This window comes from Mustela lutreola, chromosome 14 (genome assembly GCF_030435805.1).
Source record: "Mustela lutreola isolate mMusLut2 chromosome 14, mMusLut2.pri, whole genome shotgun sequence".
Classification (NCBI taxonomy): Eukaryota; Metazoa; Chordata; class Mammalia; order Carnivora; family Mustelidae; genus Mustela; species Mustela lutreola.
In genome coordinates, this window is record NC_081303.1 from 5,724,939 (window position 1) to 5,748,447 (window position 23,509).

Consider the following 23,509-nt stretch of genomic DNA (forward strand, 5'->3'; position numbering starts at 1 on the left):
AGGAGGAAGCAGGCTCCCTGCTGAGCAGAGAGCCCGATGCGGGACTCGATCCCAGGACCCTGAGATCATGACCTGAGCCGAAGGCAGCGGCCCAACCACTGAGCCACCCAGGCGCCCTCAGGCGGCTTTTCTAGTAATTTGCCAGAAACCCTTCTGTGCCGGGCAGCCTGCTAAGAAAGGTCGTTTAGACTCAATCCTTCATTTACTCTTCCATTCTTTGATTCCTTCCCGATTGTGGGAGCTTCACGCGTGTTCTGTGGCTTGGCTCTGTCCTGGGGATCAGAGTCAGCTGAATCCTGGTCCCTGCCCTCAGGGACCTTAGAGTCAGAAGTAAAGTTTATATTGAATTTCTCAAGATCGGGGACTGGTCTCTTAAACTGATTTTCCCAGATCTTAACACAATGTTTTGAAATATTATTTTGATTGAATTTGAATTTAATAGTCAAGGGCAGTTTTTCTGTGCATCAAGCGCACAGTGAAAACTACAGGAATGGTTTGGGGGGGTCTGAGAAGGAGAACTCCCTCCCCTGCTAATGCCCAAGGGCACGGAATCTCCAGTCTTCACTTATGACCTTCCCTATGCTGTCTGGACAGCTCTCAGTCAGGAATCCCAATTTTTACAGGTGCCTCCTGTACGGAATGACCCTACCTTGCTTCACTTCCTCTTCTGTCCTTTTGCCGACTTCTCTCGCCGTATCTCCCCAGTGTTCTGCAATACTTGCTTTCATTTGTAGGATGACACCCAGATTCTCCCCACACCTCCATAAGTCTCTTTCTAAGGGCACCGACACAGACGTCCCTTACAGCGTCACCAGGGCCTGGACTCTGTCCCAGCCTTGCAGGACCCACACTCAGTGCTGCTTTCTCTCTGGGCTGCGGGGCCTCCTTCAGTTACATGCTCTCGGGTCTCCCCAGGGAAAAGGAGTGACAGACTGACAGGATGGAAACTGTTTTCGTGCGTCTGGACTGTGCTTGGGGCCAAATCTCAGGGAAGACCTTACATGCCCTCTCTAGGCATTCAGATCTTACCCTGGAAGCAATGGGGAATCCATGGAAGCCTTAAAGCATGGATGGACATGATTCGATTAAACCCGTAACTCTAGATTTGGGGCTGGAAGTATGGAGGCCACTTAGGAGTTAATGAAGGTATGTGTAGAGGGATGGTCAAGGGCTTTGCGGCCTGGGTTCCTACCTGACCGTCACTTGCTAACCCTGAGATGGTAGGGAAGATACACACATTCTCTGAGGTTCAGGGTTTTTATCTATAAAATGAGTATGATAATAATACTACAAAATACTTTATAGAACTTTTGGAAAAAATGATGAAGATACTGCATGAATAATGCTTAACACAATTTCTGACACGTAGTAAGCATCTCATGATTGGTATCTAGTAGAAGGAGTGGAACCCTAATTTAAGGAAGTGACGTGGAGATCGAGAAGGGTCAAATTTGAGAGATGCTGACATTTAGTGACCAACCAAATGTACTCGGGGACAGACAGGAGATCGCCCAAGCTATGACTTCTGGCTGAGGTGATAGGATGGAGGTGCACTGGCAGAGGAGCTAGAGGGAGGCAGGGGGGAGGGATTGCTTTCTAAGAAACGAGTGGGAAAAGGAACAAGACTGGGGTTGGACATGTTGAACTTGAAGCATCTATTAAAACGTGCAGATGAGGCCTCAGAGAGGTGAGAGCCTGAGACTTAGTGATAGTTGGAACCGTGGGAAGGAATAAGGTTTCTTAGATCAAATGCACAGATGAACACCACGAAGACGCAGACCTTTTGTTTACCTGGCATACAAAAACGTTCCTATTAGCCTGTAGAGACTCTAGCATAAGAAGTACTAGGTTTTGGTGTCTGACAAGTGGTGAAATAGAAAAAAACTCTGGAGGAGTTGGGACCAGAGCTCAGGATAGGAACCTCACCCCAGGGAAGATCTCTTGGAAAAGGGAAGCAGAGGGAGGGTGTTCCCAGGCCTGATCTCAGCGTGTGTGCGGCCTCAGGCATTTTAGTGTTTGCTGCAATTACGCACTGTCTCTGAGGGGCATGATCTGGAGGTAGGAATGGAGGTCCCATGAGAGGTAGAGCCTGAACAGGTAGCAGAGAAGAAAGGTGGTGTGGTCAAGTACAGAGCGTTGTCCTGGGAACCATGTCTGTGATTAGCTCTCCAGCCTCAGCCAGGGCTAGCTGGTCTCTTCCCCTCTGTCCCTTTTCTGTTACCTGGAAAACTGGAGTGTGAATAAGGATTTGGAGAAGAATGACAAAGTTAAGAACTAATGCAATCGAATTGAAGGCGAAACTGTAAAGAAATCTATTTTCCCAATCCAGCTCTGTGAGTTAGGGAGCAGTGGAATGAACCACATCAATATGGGGGGGGGTGCGGTGGAAGGAAACAATGGAGCCTAGAAATGGGGGTTCTTCAGTGAGCTTCCAGAGAGGAGTGATTTACCCCTTGATGGGGCTGATCTGCATATTCTGACTGTGTTCAAACCTGTTGGTTGTGAATGTTCATGGATATTTGGGAGCCTTGGTGTGGGAGGTGAGAGAAAAGGCCGGAAACAGGAAGGAGGATTAGTGAGTAGTGGGCATGGTCGTGGGGCTGCTCCAGTGTCTTCTCCCTGTGAGCTGTTCATTTACAGCCCTGTGAGTAAGGATTATGAGGCTCCTTAGGGCCTCATGGCTACTGGATGGCCAGATGGGACTCAAAGCCCTATCTATGTGATTCCAGTGCTATTTTACTGTATTGTGCTACCTCTGACACATTTAACTGGTTTTCTCTACAAAATTCTAGAAATTTCCACAGAAATGACTATTACCATGTGCATGCATTCCTTCATTTATTCTAGGATACCTGGTAGGTTCAAAACACTAAGATTTGGCAAATCTCAAATACTCGCACTTCCTCATTCCGCAGAAAGCAGAAATTGTTTTCTCCTCAGAAGAATTAGAACATAGGAGACGTTCATAAGTAAATGTATGTTTGAACCATAAGAGTGAGTGTGTTTGCAGGAGGTCATTTTGAACTCTGGCGGTGATAAAGGACGAAAGGCACCCGAAGGAAATGAGTCCTTCCTCGTGGGTCTCAAGTCCACTGTAATTCTAGAGTGAAATGTTCTGTCTCAAGCTTCCTGAAGCTGACTTGGCAGGCTCCTAAATTTATTTATTTATTTATTTATTTATTTTTATTTTTTTTTTTAAAGATTTTATTTATTTATTTGACAGACAGAGATCACAAGTAGGCAGAGAGGCAGGCAGAGAGAGAGAGGGAAGCAGGCTCCCTGCTGAGCAGAGAGCCCGATATGGGACTCGATCCCAGGACCCTGAGATCATGACCCGAGCCGAAGGCAGCGGCTTAACCCACTGAGCCGCCCAGGTGCCCCGGCAGGCTCCTAAATTTAATTCAGAACCTCTTCACCGTGTCTTTCTATCCATATTCCTTTTTTCTGCCTCTCATCATCATTCTCTTTCTGCTTCGAATGTCAGATCAAGCTAGAAACTCTTGACTCTCCCATCCAACTGAGAAAGTTAAGTTCTCTTTGCTTGGAATTTCTAGATCTCACCATTGAGTTAATAGAGAGCTTTTGCCTCTCAAACACTCCCCTGGTCTGCCATTCACTGAAATTTCCCTCTTTCTTGGACACCAGGCCTCAGGTTGGATCTTTTCACCACTTAAACTTCTCATCTGCTTTCTAGCATTTTTTCCTCACTTTTTTTTTTCTTGATTACCGTTCAAAGCTTTTGAACTTAGTCTACTGCTTTTGATCGGAAAAGTCTTCATTTCTTTTAAAGCTTTCGTTTTCTCTTCATCTCTTTGCTTGGTTATCAGCTGGAAGGGAAGTCACTTCTCCTGAATTCATACTTCCCAGCCTCATGGTCTTTATTTATCAAATATTTGTTGAGTACTTACGGGCTTCACAAGCTGGGACCACGACATAAGACACGTTTCTTACCTGACAACTCTGTTGGGGTGACAGGCATGAAAATAAATACTTGCAGAGTAATTATAAGAAATGTCTAAAAGAGGATGCTGAGGTTCTGATGGCACAAAGGAGGAAGTGAGTAATGAATTAAGGGTCAGAGAAGGCCTACCGAAAGCCTTTAACCTGGGTTAAGAAAGGTGGAAAAGAGTTTCCCAATGAAAGAAGTGACGAAAAAAGCATTCCAGAAACTGAGAGTATCACGTGCTAAAGACCTAGAGGTGTGAGCTAGCAAGTCCCACTTGGGGAACCTGTTACTTATTTGGTTATTCTTGGTGCTCAAATAGAGAGTTTATTCTGGTGCTCACCAGAAATGAGGCTGAGGAGGTAAGAGGGATTCAATGATGGGGCACCTTCCGTGCCTTCCCAGGAACTTTGGGTTCTCTCCTGAAGGCTATGGAGGCTAAGGGAAGGGTTTTAAGAAGGTGGGCCATAGCAGTCCGATTTAGAAAGATCATCTGAACTATATAGCAAGGATGGGCAACTGTAGGTGGGGATACCAGACAAGAGATTATGGTAATACCAGTAAGAAATGAAGAAGGTGCCAACAGAAGCAATGGCGGTGAGGTCAAAGAGGAGAGAAGAGAGTAAAGATATTAAGAGATCAAGTGGAGGGGCACCTGGGTGGCGTCTGACTTCGGCTCAGGTCATGATCTCAAGGGACTGAGCCCCAGGGCAGGCTCCCTGTTCAGCGAGGAGTCGGCTTCTCCCTCTCCCTCTGCACCTCCCCCTGCTTGTGCTGATGCTGTCTCTTTCTCTCTCTCAAATAAATAAAAACTTAAAGAGAGAGAGCGAGAGAGATCAGGCAGATACGGCTTAGTGATTGCCTGGATATTGGGAATGAAGGCAGGTGTCTAGACAACGTGACCCGATGGATATTGATAGCATTAACTGTGATGGAGAAGGTGGGAGAGGGCAGGGTAGGGAGGTGAGATGGAGAGGTGTGCGTGTGTGGCGTGAGGTGCGGTCCAGGATGTGGGTACCATTGGATGTACTCATTCTGTCTTGCAGCCATGGCTGACGGCCTTCAAGTCACGGTGCTCGACAAGAAGAAGGTGGCCATGCTCTTTCAGCCCACCGTGCTCCGCTGCCACTTCTCCACGTCCTCCAGGCAGCCTGCCGTCGTGCAGTGGAAGTTCAAATCCTACTGCCAGGATCGCATGGGGGAGTCCTTGGGCATGTCCTCTCCCCGGGCCCAGTCTCTCAGCAAAAGAAACCTGGAATGGGACCCCTACTTGGATTGCTTAGACAGCAGGAGGACTGTCCGCGTGGTAGCTTCAAAACAGGGCTCGACCGTCACCCTGGGAGATTTCTACAGGGGCAGAGAGATCACGATCGTGCATGGTAATGACACCTCTGCGTTGAATCCCGGAATAGAAGGGAGATGAGTTCTGTTGTCCCAAACACAGGGGGATGTCAGCCTCTCCACCTTGCTACTCCTCAAGATTTTGATTTATGGGAAGTGGAAGCACCAAGAAGCCTAGCAAATGACTTAATGTGACAGCGAGGGGGAAAGGGAGAAGGGTGTAGTATCTAGAAGAGATACTGAGATGAGCTTTGGAAATGGTCTTTCTCAAACCTGACCCCTAGTCTGAGGAGCTTGCTATCAGAACTGAATTGAAAGAGGTTCTCATCAAAGAATGTTCTCAAATACACCTTGACATCAGCCTTTATGGCCTTTCCCAAAGTCAGAGAACAGACTTCCCTAAGAAGTTTCTCTGTTGGGAGAAGGGATGTATGTATACACCATCCAGAGCCAGGTAGATGCCTCGGCCCCAGCCCCCTGTGGTTCTGTATCACTTCTACCCTTTCTTCTGCTCCCTAAAGTATTGGACAAGAAAAGGGCCTACGAGGCTGACCTGATCTATTTGATCATTTGAATTTCGAAGAACTCCTGTGAAGCCAGCTCATTTCCAGGAGTCCAAAGTAATTCGGGAATGACCTGGCTTTCAAGGACTTCTGCAGACCTAGTTAGTTGAAAGCAATCTTCTATTTCCAAAACTGGACTAGAACTAGACCAGTTTCTGGGAACGCCCTAAGTCTTTCACCTTAGGGATGCTAGTATTTGCTATCGGGTTTTTTATCTGTTTGTTTATTTGTTCATTGGAAGTAAAGCAGACATCTTGTCAACCACCATTTAGGCAGCGAAGTAGAACACGGCAGACATTCCTTCTGGAACAGCCCCCGCTCACCCTCCATTGTCCAGGGCTTGCCTTTCAGGGAGACATTTTAGGAATTGGACCTTCTTTTTATGGTAACAGATGCAGATCTTCAAATTGGAAAACTCATGTGGGGAGACAGCGGACTCTATTACTGTATCATCACCACCCCTGATGACCTGGAGGGCAAAAACGAGGACTTGGCGGAGCTGCTGGTGTTGGGTAAGTGAAAGCCCTCGGCAGCTCGGCCGTGTTAGACCCCTCGCGCTGCTCCCTCCGCTCACTGCTCCCTGCGTGACCCAGTGGCGTGCATACACCGGGCTTTATGTCTTGTGCACAAATGGGCTTTAGAAACTCCTCATGAGCAATAGCCATGTTTATTGCACCTTGTTTCTTTGGCACGGTCCTGATGTCTCTTCTGCTCTCTCAGGGTTGTTTTTCTCCCTCCTTCCCGCTTGTGTCCCCTTAACCCCGATTTCTCTCTGCTCTTAGGCTTCACTTCTCTTTTTGTGTGCTAAGTGTTGAAGAAAATGCCAGATGCCTTTGAAGCAGAGTAGAGACAACCGAGAGATGAGAATTCATTGCTGAGTGAGGAATCTCCCAAGATGTCAGGAATCTTTTTCCATTCAGTTACCTACATGTAAGACAGTCCTGAGGAAGGGTGGCTGTCAGCTGGAGGGTTTAACCATCAAACGTGCTTGATGGAAAGAACTATTGGAAAGTCTGCTAGGGTTTAGTTGGAAGGCAAATGCCTTGAAACCTAAAAGCTTCTGAGTCATTCTCAAAGCAAATAGATCTAATCTTTATTAATATTAATTTCTTTGTAAAGGAAAATTCATTATTTTTGGCCACGCGTCCTCTTTTGCAGATTGGAGGAATGTCAGTGGGAAATGACTTCCTTGTATGGAACTGAAAATTGAGCACATATTTCATGTTCTATAAAATGTTGGTTGTACAACAAAATTAGAATAAAATATACAGAAATTAGGAAAAGAAACTGCATTAGTTGTAGGAGAAAAGGTAAATTCTTGAGGCCATTTTTTAGATGAAATGACTTTTTTTTTTTTTTTGTAGTTTCCAAGAAGCCAGGTGATAACAATGGGAGGAATGTTTCTTTTAAAGCAAATGAGGTTGAAGGTTACTTTTACCCTATGTGAGAAACTCAGGGCCCAGGGAGAAAGTAGAATTTGCTATTTAGGATTTTTAGTTTTACTCTGTGATGACTGTGTGCCTTTAGCAAATCAAGTATTCTGCTGCCTTACTTTTATGGTTTATAAAATGTATTAAGGTAATTATTTATTAATAACTAACCCTTTAATTAATAATAATTAACCTTTATTAGGGGGCTGACTTAATTCAAATACATATTCCTTGGGTCTAATACGTAAAGCATAGCTGCCGTGATTTGTGAAAATGGGAAGTAGGACAGACATACAAAAGGAGGTAAAAAAGTAAAAAGGCTTACACTGACATTGTGAAAGAATGCAGAGAAATCAGATTTGGGATCTGCAGTGACTCTGTAAATCAGAAAGGAATAAAAAGACAAATTTCTGCCCAATCACACAACTCTCATGGCCAAGTTTGAAGGAACAAGTGGCTCATTGAGCCTGCAATTAGCTAATTGTGGACACAATTATCTGGCCAATGCAGACATTTGCAGAGAAGTAATTGCCTGTGCGGGGGAAAGGGATGCCAGGTAAAAACCACTTTAAATAATTTGTTCCCGATTCTGCAAATGTGGGAAAATGAATAGAGGGAAAGCCTTGTCCGCTGGGGATGTGCTGACCTGCGGGAAGGGCATTCCCCTCGATCCAACCTTGTAGTCATTTGGGGGAAGACACCGTCCTTGGGGCAAAGAGACGTGGGTGAAAGAAAGGCTCAGATGAAAACAGTCACCAGTGATGGGAGAAGAGATGAAGAACAGAAACCAGTGTCACTCTAAAAAGAATTGTAAAGAAAAACGGGGCGGTGGGGTGGGGGAGAGCTGCAAATCAACTCATCACAGAAGAGGCGTGTCTGTGAGATGAGCAGGTACATGCTAGTTTTCTTGGGGAGGAGAAACACATCACTCTGCTGTGTTCCACGTTATTTAGAAATGTTCAGAGCATGGTATATTTGCCATGTGAACTTTTTAGGGCAACACTAGTTTAGGGCTATTTATTTAAAGAAGTGAGTTTGAAATCAACAAGAATTTTGGGGACACAGGAAGGACTGCAAACTTCTGAGTCTTCTTTGTCTTGATACCCTTCGTAGAATGTTTCAAAATATCGTCACAGTTTTTAAAATTCTAACTGTTTGGTTGTTATATCTTACAGGCCCAATGGTTAGGTATCCCTTTCATGTGAGGCCAAGAGAGCAACCTGATGTCTGAGGTCAACCTCAAGGAGATGAAGACTTCAGGGGGCATATAACTGAGTCAATAGTCTGCTAATTGCAACCTCCATGAGCCACTGCCTCAGTCATTGAATATTACATCAGGAATGGTTAGAGGGGCTGGGAAAGCTTGATCTAATGAAGGAGGAATTGGGAAGTATCTCCAGTTGAAATTGGAGGGCCTAGAAACTTACTCTGCCCGTGTGGCTGCATAGTACTAGAACCAGGAGTAGAGGTTACAAGGGGCAGGAGTCCATCTCAAAATGAAAAAAAATAACTTAACAGTTGGAGCCATCTGAAGATGGAATAAGCCTTCCCAGGAGTAGTGACTTCTTTGTCCCAGGAGGGTGGAAAAAAATCTTAGGAGTTGTTATAAATGAGACATTTCCATATAAGAAAAGGTGTTGAGGTTACTTCTGAGATCCACTTCAATTTCAGAATTTGGGGATTGAGAAGTTGAGGAACATGAGGGATGTGACTACTTTGACAAACAAGAAAATGACCTCCCAGGACTCAAGTCCTCGTGACAAAGATCGAAGGGGTTACAGGTTGGTTACAAGAATGTACAGGGTGACACTGATTCACAAGGAAGCCAGAGAGAATAGACTATGGCCTTTTGCTGTAGGTCAGAGTTAAAAGGAATAATCCCACAAGAATGAAAAGAAACTGTTGATGGTGGCTGGAAGGAGCTGAGCGAAGCTCTGAAGACGATCACAAAGTGGGGGCAGAAAACTGGTTGGAATTTCAGCTGACCAATTAGTAAGGAAGGGCGAGTTAAAGGGATAAAGTAGAGAAGAAGTTAAGAATTTATTTTTTTCCATCATACAAAGGTGAAGACGAAATGTTGACAGAACAAGATGGTGACGTATCTTATATGTCAGATTAAGAAATTTGGACTTTGTCCTGAAGACTTTGGGGAGCCAGTACAGAAACACCAACAGAGGAATGAAGTGCCATCTCAGGGTCAAAAACACTACTTATCAGCAGGGTAGACCATGCAAAAGAATGCAAGAACAGAGGCCTGGGCTGTGGGGCTGCTGCAGCAGCATGGGTGAAAGAAAGCCTGTGAGATTCTGAACCAGACCAGTGGCTTGAGAAGTGACAACACAGAAACATTTCAGAGATGGAAGGGATGGATCTTGGTGACTAATGTAAAAAAAAAGAAATGAGAGAGAGGGATGAGTCAAAAGGACACCATGATTTCTAGTTAGCTGGGTAGCCAGCTGTTTCATCAACCAAGAGAGGATACAGGTTGGAAAGCAGGTTGGGGAGGCAGGAGAATGACTTTGGTTCTTGACATGTTAAATATGGGAGGCCTGTGGGAACCCAAGGTAGGGATATCCTGCTGACAACTGGAAATAGAGGTCTGGAACCCAGTGGAGAAGCAAGGATCAGACATAATAGATTTGAGAATCCTTAGTGGTACAGCCATGAAAGAATAGATGAGTCACTCAGAAAGGTTATATAAAGTGGAAAGGGCCAAGGGCAGTCTTATATCCTGGCTTGCTTCCTGGGAGTGGTTCCCCGTGGTACTGCATTGGTACTTGTCTTGATTTCTCCCACAACACTAGAGGCTTCTCCATAGCACTGGACCATGTGCTCTTCAGAGTAAAGGACTTATGCTCGTTTGTCTTTACATCTGTAATGCCTGTTGAGTATAAAGAGGCCGGTGTGAATGTTTTTTTAAAAATGATAGATAGATAGCATCTATAACTAATATTTTATGCCCCTTAAATGTTGGCAAGTGCTAAGTATATATTTGTTGACTTACAAAGGTCAGTACCATAGATGTCTACAGTCTCAAGTGAGGTAACATGGTTTCATCTCACTGGGCCATAATTCTTTATCTGGCTCTTTCAATTATTACTGGTGGTAGGTCCATCCAGGACTGTGGTTGGAAGCAACAGAGTTGGACTCTGGCTAACTTCGGCAGGAAACTCAGTTGTTGGAAGGGTGTCATAATCGAAAGGAAGGCTGGACAGTCTGTCTCTGAAGAGGATAGTATGCTAAGGTAATGCTTGTTAGCTTCTGTAAAAACATCCCCCAAGTCTCAGTGACTTACTACATGTAGTAGAAATCTCTTACTTCCTCTTGTCCCAGTCAGATATGAGCTAGGAGGCTTACCTGGGTAGCCCCCTTCCAGGTGCTGGAGGAGGGGTCTAAGCTTCTCCATTGTTTGGCTCAGCTGGACCGAAGACATTTGCTCCCACCTGCTCAGAAAGAGAGTGAGAAATGTCATATGGGACTTTTTAGGGACCAGGTCTGGCAGTGACATGGGTCACTTCTGCTGTTATTTTGTATTTCCCTGGGAAAAAAGTGAAGATGTTTTGATGAACACCACACAGTCCCTGATGTGTCAGAGATGCTGTAGGGTCTTTGTAGCAAGAATTAGTAAACAATGTCTTTAAGACTCCATAGCCAGAAAAAATCCATTTAACTGTTCTATCGTTTTTTGGGTTTTTTTCTTCATTTTTCCACTCAAGTCAGTCTCAGGTGAGTGAGTTGAGTTAGCCCAGTTTGGACATGCGTCCGCTGCTTAGCCTTGGAAAACCAAGGACTCTTGGCAGCTAGTCCAAGATGTGGAGGAAAATCATCTCTCCAGAGTAAACTGGGGCAGTCTTACCAAAAAAAAAAAAAAAAAAAGGAAAAATCGGGACACCTGGGTGGCTCAGTGGGTTAAGCCACTGCCTTTGGCTCAGGTCATGATCCCAGGGTCCTGGGATCGAGTCCTGCACTGGGCTCCTTGCTCAGCAGGGAGCCTGCCTCTCTCTCCGCCTCTGCCTGCCTCTCTGCCTGCTTGTGTGCTTTCTCTCTCTCTCTCTTTCTGACAAATAAATAAATAAAATCTTAAAAAAAAAAGGAAGAATGGATGGAAGAGGCAAAAAAAAAAAAAAAAAAGAAGAAAAAGAAAAAGCAATTAATGTCCACTATTCATAAGGTACACTGATAATAAGTTGTAGTTCATAAATTTTTTTTTTCTGTAAGAGCCATGTAAGGTAGGAGAGGAGGCATTATTTTCCTTGTGTTCCAAATGAAGAAATTAATGTTCAAGTTTTATAATAGTTATCCCTGTCTTAAAAAAAAAAAAAAAAAAAAGCAGTGATGATGACCAAACCCAAATGTCTTGGTTCCTAGCCTCATCTCTTTCCACGATACCAGAGGCCCTGTCTACATTAAGAGGCTATAGAATACTCCTCTGCAGAAGCCTTGTTTGTTTGTTTATTTATGTAGAGTGCTGCGAGCACAAGTGGAGAAGGGGTAGGAGAGGAGGGGCAGAGGGAAAGGGAGAGAGAATCTTGAGCAGGATTCTCGCTCAGCACCGAACCCGACGCGGGGCTTGATCTCATGACCCTGAGATCATGACCTGAGTCGAAATCAAGAGTCAGAGGCTTAACCTACGGAGCCACCCAGGCGCCCTGTAAGCCATGTTTTTAAAATTGTGGTTGCTGCTTGAGGTCGTGGGTAATAATTTTACTTGTCCCAGATTTGCTTTCGTATTTTCACTTTATTTCTTAGGGAAACTGCCTATACCAATGACCTAGGCCCTTCCTTCAAAGGCAGAGTTGTTTTTGCCCGGATTGCATACCTCCCCCACTGAGCATGACCCCAGACATCTGAACCATCTATAAATCACGATGGATGCTTCTTTCAGAGGTTTCAGAAATATCTGAAGACAAGGGATTCAGAGAAATGGGAGGACAACTGCTGATTCAACATTAAACACAAAAAGTATACTGAACATTCTTTCATCTCTTTTTGATGATTCAGAAGGTAAAGTCATGCCAAAGCTAGAGATACACTTGGTGTTTTGGGTACATTGAGAGGACTGTGACAGATACCTTAGAAACATTTAGAGGTTTGGGATCATAGAGCCATACCATTAGACAGAAGAAAGGAGTGTCCAGAAATCTGCCACCCTGAGATTAGATGTTGGTCTAAGATCTGTGGCAAGGACAGGATGTTTATAACCTGGAAACATGCCACTGTTTGGATAGGAGCAAAGTCCCCTTGGGCAGCTCCAGCTGGCAGGAAAAGGACTTCGCCATTCAGGAAGGCTCCAGCAGAGACGTTATTATTTTAAAATCTAAAAGCAGCTCGCCTTGTTCTTACGTCTTCCCATGTGCAGTCTGAGGGCTGACCTGTTCTGTCTGATGCCCCATACGGTAGCTTGTTTTTTAAGGGCCTTCAAGTGGAAAAGTGAGGGAAAGGGCCCAGGTGGGAACGTGGCTGGGGGAACATCCGGATTCTGGACTGAGAACAGAGTCAGGGGACATGACCCAAGGGGTACTTAGATTAAAGTGAAGGAAGGCTTTCCTAGGGGCAAATAACACTTTTTAGAAATTCTGGTTCATGAGGGGAATTAGAGAAACTTCGTCTCGGATGAGCTTTCAACATGAAACAGGTTCTCTTGTCTTAGATATTAGGATAAACAAGATCCCTTTCAGAGTCCTTCCTATGATTTTGACTTCACTTAGAAGACCCACCGATTGCAGGATTGATTCTCTGTATAGGGTGATGCCTAAAATACTGCTGTTTTGTTTTGCTTTGATATTGTTTTAGAAAAAAATGATGCATGTATATTGTAAACATTTCAAGCAGAACAGAAATGTACAAAAGAAGAAAATATCTCCTCAAATCCCGCCATCCAGCTCCAAGGACCGTATTCTTCTGAACTCTCCCAGTTTCAAGGGCTAAGATGCATAATCTGGCTTAGGGAAATTTTTTGGCTTAGGGAACTGGTAAATCCAGGCTCAAGCGTGTCTGAGTCCCAGTGTCCAGATTATATTTTAAAGAATTTGTTTCTTCTGTGTTAGCTTAATTCTCAGGCAGGCTCCCCATCTGGGGCAAAGGTAGCCCCCAGCATTCTAGATTTCCATGGTCTTCAGTGCCTTCCCTCTCAGGAGGATAGATGCCTTTCTCCATGGTGTCGGCAGAAGTCCAGGGTCGGGGGTAGGCCGTGCTTTGGGAAAGGAGGGAAGTAAGCCAACAGCCCCCGTTGAACCGCGCGGACTGAAGGGAGAAAGGGAGAGGAGTAGCTTCCTAAAGGGAAGTTGGGCCGTTGTTTCCAAGTGAAGAAGGCAGGCAAAAACAAACACTGTTCATATTTTGTGGAACTCATCCATTTGTGTTTCTTTATAGGCCCAAAGGCAACGCTATTCCAGGAAGCCAGAAATAGGTTTGCTCCCAGCAGGTCCTTGTGAGTAGGCGCTAAGTCGGGATTGGTTCTCTTCCTGTGACAGTGATGCCACAGAGACACCTTTGTTTTCCTGTCGTGCTTCCGGTTCTCCCTTCGATCTCCTCCTGTGATTTACCCAGAAGCACCTGGGCAAGGGGCGGAGGCACAGACATACATGGATTTTCATAAAATCACGTTGTTACAACACTGGGCCCGAAATTGCTATTGTGGTCAAAAATACATTGTTCAGCCCATTAGTATTAAGAAGCCATTAAGAACACAATCAGAAATCAGGGAGCTCTTGGGAGGGGACGTCTCAGAACTTCGGGGATTTTTGACAGGTGCGTATTTCGGAGGCTGAGCGGGAACTCACCCCGTGTCAGTGCTGCACCCCCCCCCCACATTAGTTCTGGCTGTTCAGAAAGGCTACTTGTCGCCCAGGCCCCTCCTCCTCCTCCTCTCCCTCTTCGCCAGCCCCAGCCCGGTGGTGCTGCTGCTAACCAAGGAGATTTGCCGATTAAAAGGGCTTCAGCTCCTAGAGTTCCCATGGCAACAGCCTCCTTGGAGGTCTTTGTTGCTTGCTAAAACTTTGATCTCTCAGAGTGGCTGCTGCTGTTTCTCTCCAAGATTTACAAACAGAAGAAGAGGGAAAAAGAATTGGGGGAGAAGAAAGAAGAAGTTTACTCCTAGCAGAAAGGAGAGAAGGAATTAGTGACAGAGCCACGCTCTAGCCGTAAATCTGGGATTTACACCTTTGGACCATCTTTGGATTTTCATATTTTCATTTGTAGACTCAATTATACCTCAGAGATCTGGGCCCCACGTGAAAGACCTTAACTAGGTTTCATTCCATTAAAAGGGCGGAACTATCCTTTCTGTCTTCAGTAGACACCTGGGCCTTCAGATTTTCGGAGAAGCCAAGACAACCATGCTGACTCTGTGCCAGGAGAGAGAGAGAGGACTAATGAGGCGTGAGCTCTTTAGGCTTCGGCACCGTCACCTGTCTTCCCAGCCCCCTCTCCCACGCCTGGTCTGTTCTGCTTACGTAGATTCCTCTGTTGGAGGAACTAGAAAGCCATCCAGGCAGCAACTGAAATGTGATTCTGGTTAGTGACTGTCAGTGACAACCATTCTATGGTGTGAGCCATGGGGTGGGGTGCGTGACTGCTCCAGAGACTTGGGATCAGGCCTTTTCGTCTTCACTGGAAGTCTCCTGTGGCCTTCAGGCCTCTCTACTGCTTAATTGCAACCTTGCTCTTTGATGGGCACTGTGATAGTCAGTTCTGCTTCAAGTGTGATTTACATTTAAATTATGATTTACATTAAACTCGTCTTTTTTGCATCCTATGTCCCCAGCACAGTGAAGATACAAAATAAGTGACATTATCTTGTCCTATAAAAATTACTGTCTTTTGGTAAAGATAAAAATTATATTTCGGGGGGCGCCTGGGTGGCTCAGTGGGTTAAGCCTCTGCCTTCAGCTCAGGTCGTGATCCCAGGGTCCTGGGATCGAGCCCCACATCGGGCTCTCTGCTCAGCGGGGAGCCTGCTTCCCTTCCCGTCTCTCTGTCTGCCTCTCTGCCTACTCGTGATCTCTCTCCCTCTGTCAAATAAATGGATAAAATCTTTAAAAAAAAATTATATTTCTGAAGCAATTAGAGAGTACAAGAAAAGATTAAGACTCTGTTTGATACTAAGTATCAAGGCTATTGGTTCTCAAGAGGGGGCTGTTTTGCCCTCCCTCTTCCCCCCAGGAGACCTTTGGTAATGTCTAGAAATATCTTTGGTCATCACAACTTGTGGGGTGCCAAAGGGGCCGAGGCAAGTGGTAGACTTTCTACAGTGCAAAGGACAGCACTTTTATGCCCAGCAAAGAATTATCTGGCCCCAAATGTCAATAGTGCCCGTGTTGCAAAGCCCTGATCTTGACCAAAGGTCCATCTCAATACCAGACAAAGTCTTCTGTGAAGTGTATGCGCTCTGGGGTAAGATATTCCTCGGCTCAGGGCAGCGACTTGACCTAGCGTGAGTCGATGTTGATGAGCCTCAGTGTCATTATCTGTAAATGTGGGGAAGGGATCACAAAGGTTACGTGGAAGCCTGATTGCGAGATGAAACGGCCCATCAGGAGAACTCCCACCAGTTCCCATCCCCCACACTTCATTGCTAGCGTGGCATCCTTAATCTGAGGGAACCCTCTTTAGAGAATCCTGGGTTCTGGGAATCCTGCTAGCAAGCAGATTTCCCTTCAGCCTGTTCCATAGGCAGAGGCTTTGACGAGCCATCTGCGGATCGGCAATCCTATTACTAATAGATGCACGTTTTCTGCTGGACATCTGCGCGGTGCCTTGCCAGTGGTGACCCTAATCAGCCCTGTGGGACTCTTCCTGCTGGTGGATTTCAGGACATTCTGTCCCAGCATGCTGTGTGTTGGTTACTACGTTCTGGTTGCTGTTGGAAGTCCCCATTTCTCAGCGGATGGCCCCTAGTTAATTACAGGGTGGTCAGTGCCTTGATACAAGCACTCCATCACCCGGACCATTTGACGAAGTCTGGAGGGGCTTGGGGAACCCCTGACTTGGTTTGGGATCTGGATGGCCCTGGAAAGACTTTAGCTAGGGTGACTTTCTGATTTTCCGTCCAAACCAGGATACCTCAGGGTGAAAAGGGAACAGTTTTAATAATTTATGTCAAGACAACAAGCATAAGCTTGTACGGTCCAGTCAGACCGGTGCGACGGTCAGCCCAGAGACGTGACCACCTTGGAGGTTCTCCTTTGGTTTGAAGAGAGCAGAACATGCAGAGAAGCTGGGGGCAAATTCGTGTCCCTCCTGCCCTCCCGGCTGACTCCTGCGGCCAGCAGCTGTTTAAGTCCTGGAGACCCGGGCATGGGCACGTCTCCATTCGTTTACTAGAAGCGCGCAGAGGCCCAGCAGAGGGACGTGGGAGATTCCTTGTCCCCTGGGAGATTTTGCACCAGCATGTCTGGGGCCAAGGATGTCCCCTGCGCTCTTGCCGACGCTGGGTCGTTGCGCGAACAGGCGAGGCCTCCAAGGCGCTCTTTGCCTTGTCTTCCCCAGCCGCCGGCCCGCGCCGCCCGCTCTCCCCTCCGCCCCCTGCCCGCTCGCAGCCTTCACCCCGCCTCACTATTTCTGCTTCACTTGTTGCTCACCGCCGTGGGAGGAAGCTGGGCCTTCCATCGCCGCATTCCTGCCGCCGCGTTGCCGTGGTTACGCGGGCGCGAGCCGGAGCAGCTGGGTCAGCCCGCCAGCTCCATTGTGGTCCCGGGGCACAGGGGGAGGCCCCGGGGGCGGCGCCCCGGGAGAGCGGGTGTCCGCGAGAAGCCGGCGCAGCCCTGGGAAGAAAGAACCGCGGCCCTTGAAAGCCGGGCAGGAAACAGTCAATCCCTGTTCCTCCAAAGCCGGCTGCCGCCCTCCCGGGGTGCGGGGTCGCGTTCACACGGGGGCGGTGCCCCCACTGCGGCCCTGGTGGAAGCCCCGCGCTCGCGCTCGGAGAGGGAGGAAAGGGCCGGGACGCTTGGCAAGCCAAGACCTACAAGCAGTGACCCCCTCCGTGTCTGCCTCCAGCCGCCAGGCATTTGGGGGTTAAGTAGCCATTCTTGGTATCTTTGTGTTTAAGTTGCCGGTCGCAGGTGCCCGTCCGCGGAATGGAGCAGAGTGGGCTCAGGAAATCACACCGGGTCCCCAGCGGGTCCGTTTCCTCCTTCCATCAAATCCCGCCTTCCTCCGTGTCATTTTGGAGTCAAATCTAGCTGTCTTCAGCGTTTCCTCGCAGGCCAAGTTTTACATGTTCGATGACTGCTAAGGCTTGGCATCTCTTCTCTCTCGGGGGGCAGGGAGTTGGTTCGCCAGAGCACTTTGCAGAGTACTTTGCCATCATTTCCATTATTGTTTATTAGTTTGTAGCAGCATGGTGAATGTCTTTTAATTAGCTCATACTGTGTTGTGATGGATTCAGTAATCATTTTCTGGTCACAACTTCAAAAGCTGCTGAAAATTTCAACCATCTCTAACATTTCATGTATCCCAAAATTATACTTTAATTATATAAGTAGAGCAATAATGCCACAAACATAAATTTCAGAGTTGCTCTCTGCAAATATTAGGAAACTAGAAAGCTGTTGCTGCACATTTCTAAATTAAGGATAAGCAAATCTTGAGGGGGATTAAGATGTTGGGGGAAAATATACCGGAATGGGGGTGAGTAAACCCAGGTTTTACTCCTGGTTTGATTAGTTGCTGTGTGACTGAGTAAGAGCCTTAATCTCTCTGAGCCTCAGAATTCTGGAAAATATGGGTGGGTTATGGATTAGATGACCTCTGAGATTCTTTCTAGCTGTAAAATTGAATCCTGAAATTCTATGTGAATAAAAGAAGTCAGCGCTGGGGTGTCTGGGGGGCTCAGTTGCTTATGTGTCCAACTCTTGATCTCAGCTCAGGTCTTGATCACAGGATCATGAGTTCAAGCCCTGTGCTGGGCTCCATGCTGGGTGTGGAGCCTACTTTAAAAAAAAAGAAGAAGAAGAAGAAGTCAGTGCCTTAGGCCAACATATAATCACTGCCAAAAAGCCTAAAGCACTTATTAATAGTTAATTGCAGATGGTACAATACTAGTCATTTTGTGGAAAGAATTCACTGTCAGAATTATTCACTATAATTTAAAGTGACCTAAAATGTAAAAGATATAAAAAGAAAAAAGTACACACATGAAATGCTTAAATACACTTTATAAATATATGTAAAAGAAAGGGAAGCTATATTCACATTTCTGATGGATAATCATAAATTATATTTATTGAATGCATGGTTGCTATGGGAATATAGAATAAAAACAGGGATGTGTGTGCACTTGGGAAATTTCCAGGCTATTTGGGATTCCAAATAGCCATAGAAACAACTTTATACTCAAGGGGGCCAGAGAAAACCATCTGCTCTCCTAAAAGACTTAGGAGAGAAACATTTTGGACGGTTAGGAGCTGAGAGACCAGGGGGTGGGTACGGTACATCCCTGGAAATGGATCTAGGACATGTTAGAAAAGCTTGGAAGTGGGATGAAGCCCAGATGTGCCTTAAACAGAAAGGAGAAGAGGGGAATTGCAAGGAACTGGGGAAGAAAACCCTTCTGAACATCTGATCATCCTGAACAGAAAGGTCACCAGTATGAATATTGGCAAACCTGAGGAGGACTCCAAGGTCACCCAAAGAAATGAATGGAGATAACAATCTATCAGTGGTGGTGACATCATAAGTATGAAAGAAGTATTGTTTTTTTTCTCCTTTTTGTGAGTTCCAGGGCCTTAAATAATTTAGTGTCTGTTGTCAGCAAGTAAGTGACTAACAGATCTGGGATCTGAGAACAAGTTTGTCCTAAAGTAGGATTTCTGTAGTTTCCATTGCACTTCGAAAGTTTGGACTAGTAATCAGAGCTCAGACTTAAGTTTTAAGAGTAGAGACAAAAACAACTTTTTTGGCTGAATGTTGTAGGCTTCTTGTCTCTCTCCATAATGTCTGCCTTAATAACACCATAGCCTGGTAGTTTGTAACTTTTGGGGAGTGGGGTGGAGTGGTGCTTCCATCCCCCTAGATAGCAAGATGTTACAAGGACTAGAGGATGCTCCTGGCAGTGAGCCCTGAGTCCAGTACCTAGAACAGCGCTGAATGAATGAATGAATGAATGTCTCCTTCATGTTCTTAATAAGAGCTTGTTTCCGTCTGGGTAAAAAGTGAACAATGAACTAGAAGTCCAGCCAGAAGTTCAGCACACCGGACCATGGGGATTTGCTACCGGAAACCCTTCAAGGGGCTTCCGTCCTGCTAGTGGAGGTCCACGTAAAATGGCCATGGTAGCAGAGAGATAGGCGCCCTCATGAAGGTGTGTACAGGGTCTTCAGGAGCACGGAGGAGGGAGCACCCTCTCAGTCTCAGGGCAACCTCCTTCCAGGGCTCTACCAGAGTGGACTGGAGAGTGCACATGGTAAGGATTTGAGCAAAGCAGGAGACTGAGAAGTGTCTTAGCTGGTGTTATTAGTGAAGAAAGTAATTCATTCCTGCCTTGAGGAGCCTGGCCTACCAAGAAAAGAGCATCAGAACCTTGGGGAAGTCCCATCAGGACGTGGCTTGTTGTGAAATGTGCAAAGATAAGGCCCGGAGGAGAAGAGAAGTGGGAAACCAGGCAAGGACTGTGTCTTTGGGGAAAGGCCTCTTGACCAGGTGGAATGAGATGTCAAGAAAAAGAAAAGAAATGAGGAAAAAAAAAAAAAAAAAGCTGATGATAATTGGATTTGGCAGGAGGAAAGTCCTTTGACCTTAGTAAGTGTGCGGAAGAGCAGCCGGTAACTGCAACTCTTAGACCGACATCGCTGGACAGGCTGCAGGGGCTGGACACGAGCCTCTCAGGCACAGCTTCCCGCCTTTCTCCTGGTCGTGTCCACCGGCACAGCCCACCTTTCTTTGTTGACCCAATGATGAACGAGTTGAGTTGGAGACATTCCAGAAGTGAGTTTTCCAGAAGTGGTTTTCAGGAATATGTCCAGAGAGTCCAGGTGGGGATCACTTCAGTGTGTCAGTGGCAGGAAACAGCTGACATAGGGACTTGCATAGCTAAGATACAGGGTTGAGTCACAATGCATGTTTCTGCCCTGATTGTTCAACCCCAAGTATGAGAATGTTTTTGGCTGCAGAGTTTGTGATGGTAATTGTAGGAAGCAGGCACTTGTGTTTGTGTGTGCATGTGCAAACTATTAGTATGCCTAATTTGTTTGGTCTATTCATGTGGAAATGTCTTAAAAGTAATGGATTCTGCAAGGTTTGGGGAAAACTGTTTTGAGTGCTTACATAAGACCGGTATTTTCTACTGATAGTTTGAGCTGTGGTTTGAAAAGCATGGATGTGGCCTTCTGTTCGCAGGTTCTGTTCTCTACCCTTTCCTCAGACATGAAAGTGACTTGTGATTGCCCCTCTTAAACTGAATCCTGGAAGAATGGCAGTGATTCACAAGTGTTGGTAAAGTGCTACTGAAAGCTGGAAAGGATTTACTGGAATTGTTTGGACTTTCTAAGATCATACCTTCATTGGATGTGATAGAATAGGAAGAAAAGATAGAGTCTTTCCAGCCGGCAACAGCATTTCTTAGGAACTGTTCATCAAGAAGCTGGAAGCAAAATTATTTTCAGAAATATATGATTCCAACATAATCTACTTTTTAAAATGTCCTTAGCCCCAGGAAAATATAAATTGTGGTATAAAAGCTATAGAGATTTGCACTCTCTCGTTGCTGACATGATACAGTCATATTGTCTGCTATCCCCAAACCCCTTCAGGGTCCTGAAGTCTGAAGACATTACATTTCACCCACCGTATGGCAAGATCCTGTCGCCCATCCTGGGGCCAGCACTACACAATTGCATTATGGGAAAACTTCATCTCTCCCTGAAGCATCAGCTACTCACTGTTGCTTGAGGGCAAATGAGAAGATTGATGTATGTCTCTCTGTTGGAGTGACAAGCTTTGTGGATCTCCTGTCCATATTTTTGATACCACCCTATCCTTAAGGTTTTAAATTACAAATGCAAACATATAATCTAGAAATGAAAATCCCTTCATTGTTCTTCCATGATGCCCATTCCAGCTCTTCAGATTTTCATTTGAACATAGGTTCTTAGAGCTCACACTCACTGACGTTCTGCTGTGTGTAAACAATGTCAGAAGACCAGCAAGGTGATCTAAACAGCCTGTGCGGAAATCCAGCTTTTGTGTTTTATGTGCTCACAAATATCTTGGTCTGTTTATACCTGTCAGTGGTTCCAAGTATGTGATCTCTGGGCCCTATACAGCCCCCAAATATATTTTGTATGGATTGTCCAGTGTTTTAAAAAAATCTATGAATCAGTTGCCAACATTTGAAAATAAGGATATTTCGCACAAAAAGCCTGTGGTCTGGCTAATCTTGAGAAACAGGAAGACCTGCAACTCAGGAGACACATTCCCGTCAGGCAGCAGTTGGCTAGAGGTGAACAGCAGTAGCCCCAGAGACACGTAATCGGCCATTCACTTTGCCCCTAAATGTTCCCTGGTGTGTTACCCTCAGCTAGCTGCATTTACATGACTTACCTGCTCTCCCTGTAAACAGCTGAGTTTGCAGCTCTAACCATTAAGCACCAGATTTGAGAGCCAAAAATATTATAGATAGGGTGACCGTATAATTAATTGTCTAAAATAGGACACCCTGAGAGTTAAAGTAGTGCTATTAATATTTACACGAGGACAGCAGGCACACACCCGGACATATGGTCTCCCTCTTTGTAGATCACTTTATTCAATCTCTTCACTTGACTAGGGAGAAAGTGGAGACCTAGAAAGAGGATTGCCTGTGGCACTCACCAAGCAAACGAAGGACAGAGTTGACTCCCAGTACCCTGCCTCCCAGGCCACTGCTTTCTCCAGTATAATGTCATCTCTATCATATATATGAGCTCCATATTTTCCTTGAATATACAGATTTTTTTTAAAAGATTTTATTTATTTATTTGACAAAGAGAGCGAGAGAGCACAAGCAAGGGGAGCAGAAGAGGCAGAGGGAGAAGCAAGCTTCCTGCTGAGCAAGGAGCCCGGATGTGGGACTCGATCCCTGGGATCATGACTTGAGCCGAAGGCAGGTGCTCAACCATCTGAACTACCCAGGCACCCAAATATATGGATTTTTTTTATAGTTCATAATTATTACATGGCTAATACCCTGTGAGGGTGTATAGATCTGCAGTTTGTATCATCAATAATATTTCAATTATGAATGTGGTTAATTATGGGCTACCACATATCTAGAGATGTTTAAAACACTGGTAGGTTTGAGAGCTCAAGGGTAGATGCAAGAAAAGCTTTTTCATTTCACTAGCTACAGTAAGAGATGCATTCAGAAGTGCTAATTGTCTGGATTTTTTAAAAATCACCATTAAGTGACTCTCTGACAACTACCTTGCTGGAACAAGAGAAGTCATTGACCGTTGGCTGGTAGTTAGTATAAATCATGTCTTTAAGAGATGGCCAACATCCCCAGCTCCCCAGTCCTTGACCAGTTGTTTCCTTGTAGAGCTTCCAAGAGGCATTTGTGTGCAGAACACTCCAGATGAGACCAGTGCGTGCACTTATCACTGGCTCAGACTCTGGTCCCAAATCCCTGTCTGGTATTCTGTCCCAGGAACGGGATGGGACTGCTGTGAGCCTCAGCGGCAACTCTTCACATTTCAGGAAGGCTTAGGCTGAAGGCTCGCCTAGGGATTCTCCTCCAGGATGCCTTTTTCCAGTGCTCCACTTGGCTCCTGCCTGTTCTTCCAGGAGACCCTGCGAACAGCAGGCTATCCTTGGCAAGTTAGCTGCACAAGATAAGAGACAGACAGAAGCCCTTCTCTCCAAAACCTAGTCACTCGTTCTATACTTCTTTGCCCTTGGAATGTACTGTGGTCCCAATTAATCTTTCAGATGAGGGACCATTACCTGCGCAGGACATGCAAGCAGGACACATTTTACCACATTGGCCTTGTCTAGTTAGGGAGAGCCAAGAAAAAGTAAATGTCCCAGAGGAGCTGCTTTTTCTTTGACTTTTATCAGTGCTTCTTCTCAATGGAGTGGTTTGAGACAGGATGGGGCCAGTGAGCAGTCATGACCCATCTTAAGATTCAAAATATGAACCACACACAGGTACCTTTCTCCTCTAATGCAACTCAACAAACTTAAGTTGCTTTCTAAATGAACCAAATCCATATGCATAAAACACACGCCCTCAAACTGTGTTCAGTAGGCTCTTGAGC

The 23,509-nt window shown here is 45.7% G+C and overlaps 1 protein-coding gene and 1 long non-coding RNA gene across 4 annotated transcripts in view; one reads left to right on the forward strand and one right to left on the reverse strand.

Annotated features, from left to right (window-relative positions):
• Positions 1 to 23,509, forward strand: part of ILDR2 (immunoglobulin like domain containing receptor 2) — a 56,894-nt gene that overhangs the window by 9,789 nt on the left and 23,596 nt on the right. For all 3 annotated transcript variants that reach the window (XM_059147167.1, XM_059147166.1, XM_059147165.1), the window contains exons 2-3: positions 4,990 to 5,322; positions 6,240 to 6,359. In XM_059147167.1, the coding sequence (XP_059003150.1) occupies positions 4,990 to 5,322; positions 6,240 to 6,359 (453 nt within the window). The remainder of the gene's footprint in view (positions 1 to 4,989; positions 5,323 to 6,239; positions 6,360 to 23,509) is intronic.
• LOC131815361 (uncharacterized) lies at positions 12,252 to 16,891 on the reverse strand. Its single transcript, XR_009347679.1, has 3 exons — positions 16,834 to 16,891; positions 14,490 to 14,623; positions 12,252 to 13,832 (listed from the first exon to the last, which is right to left on the reverse strand). It is a non-coding gene; the product is annotated as an uncharacterized LOC131815361 (long non-coding RNA).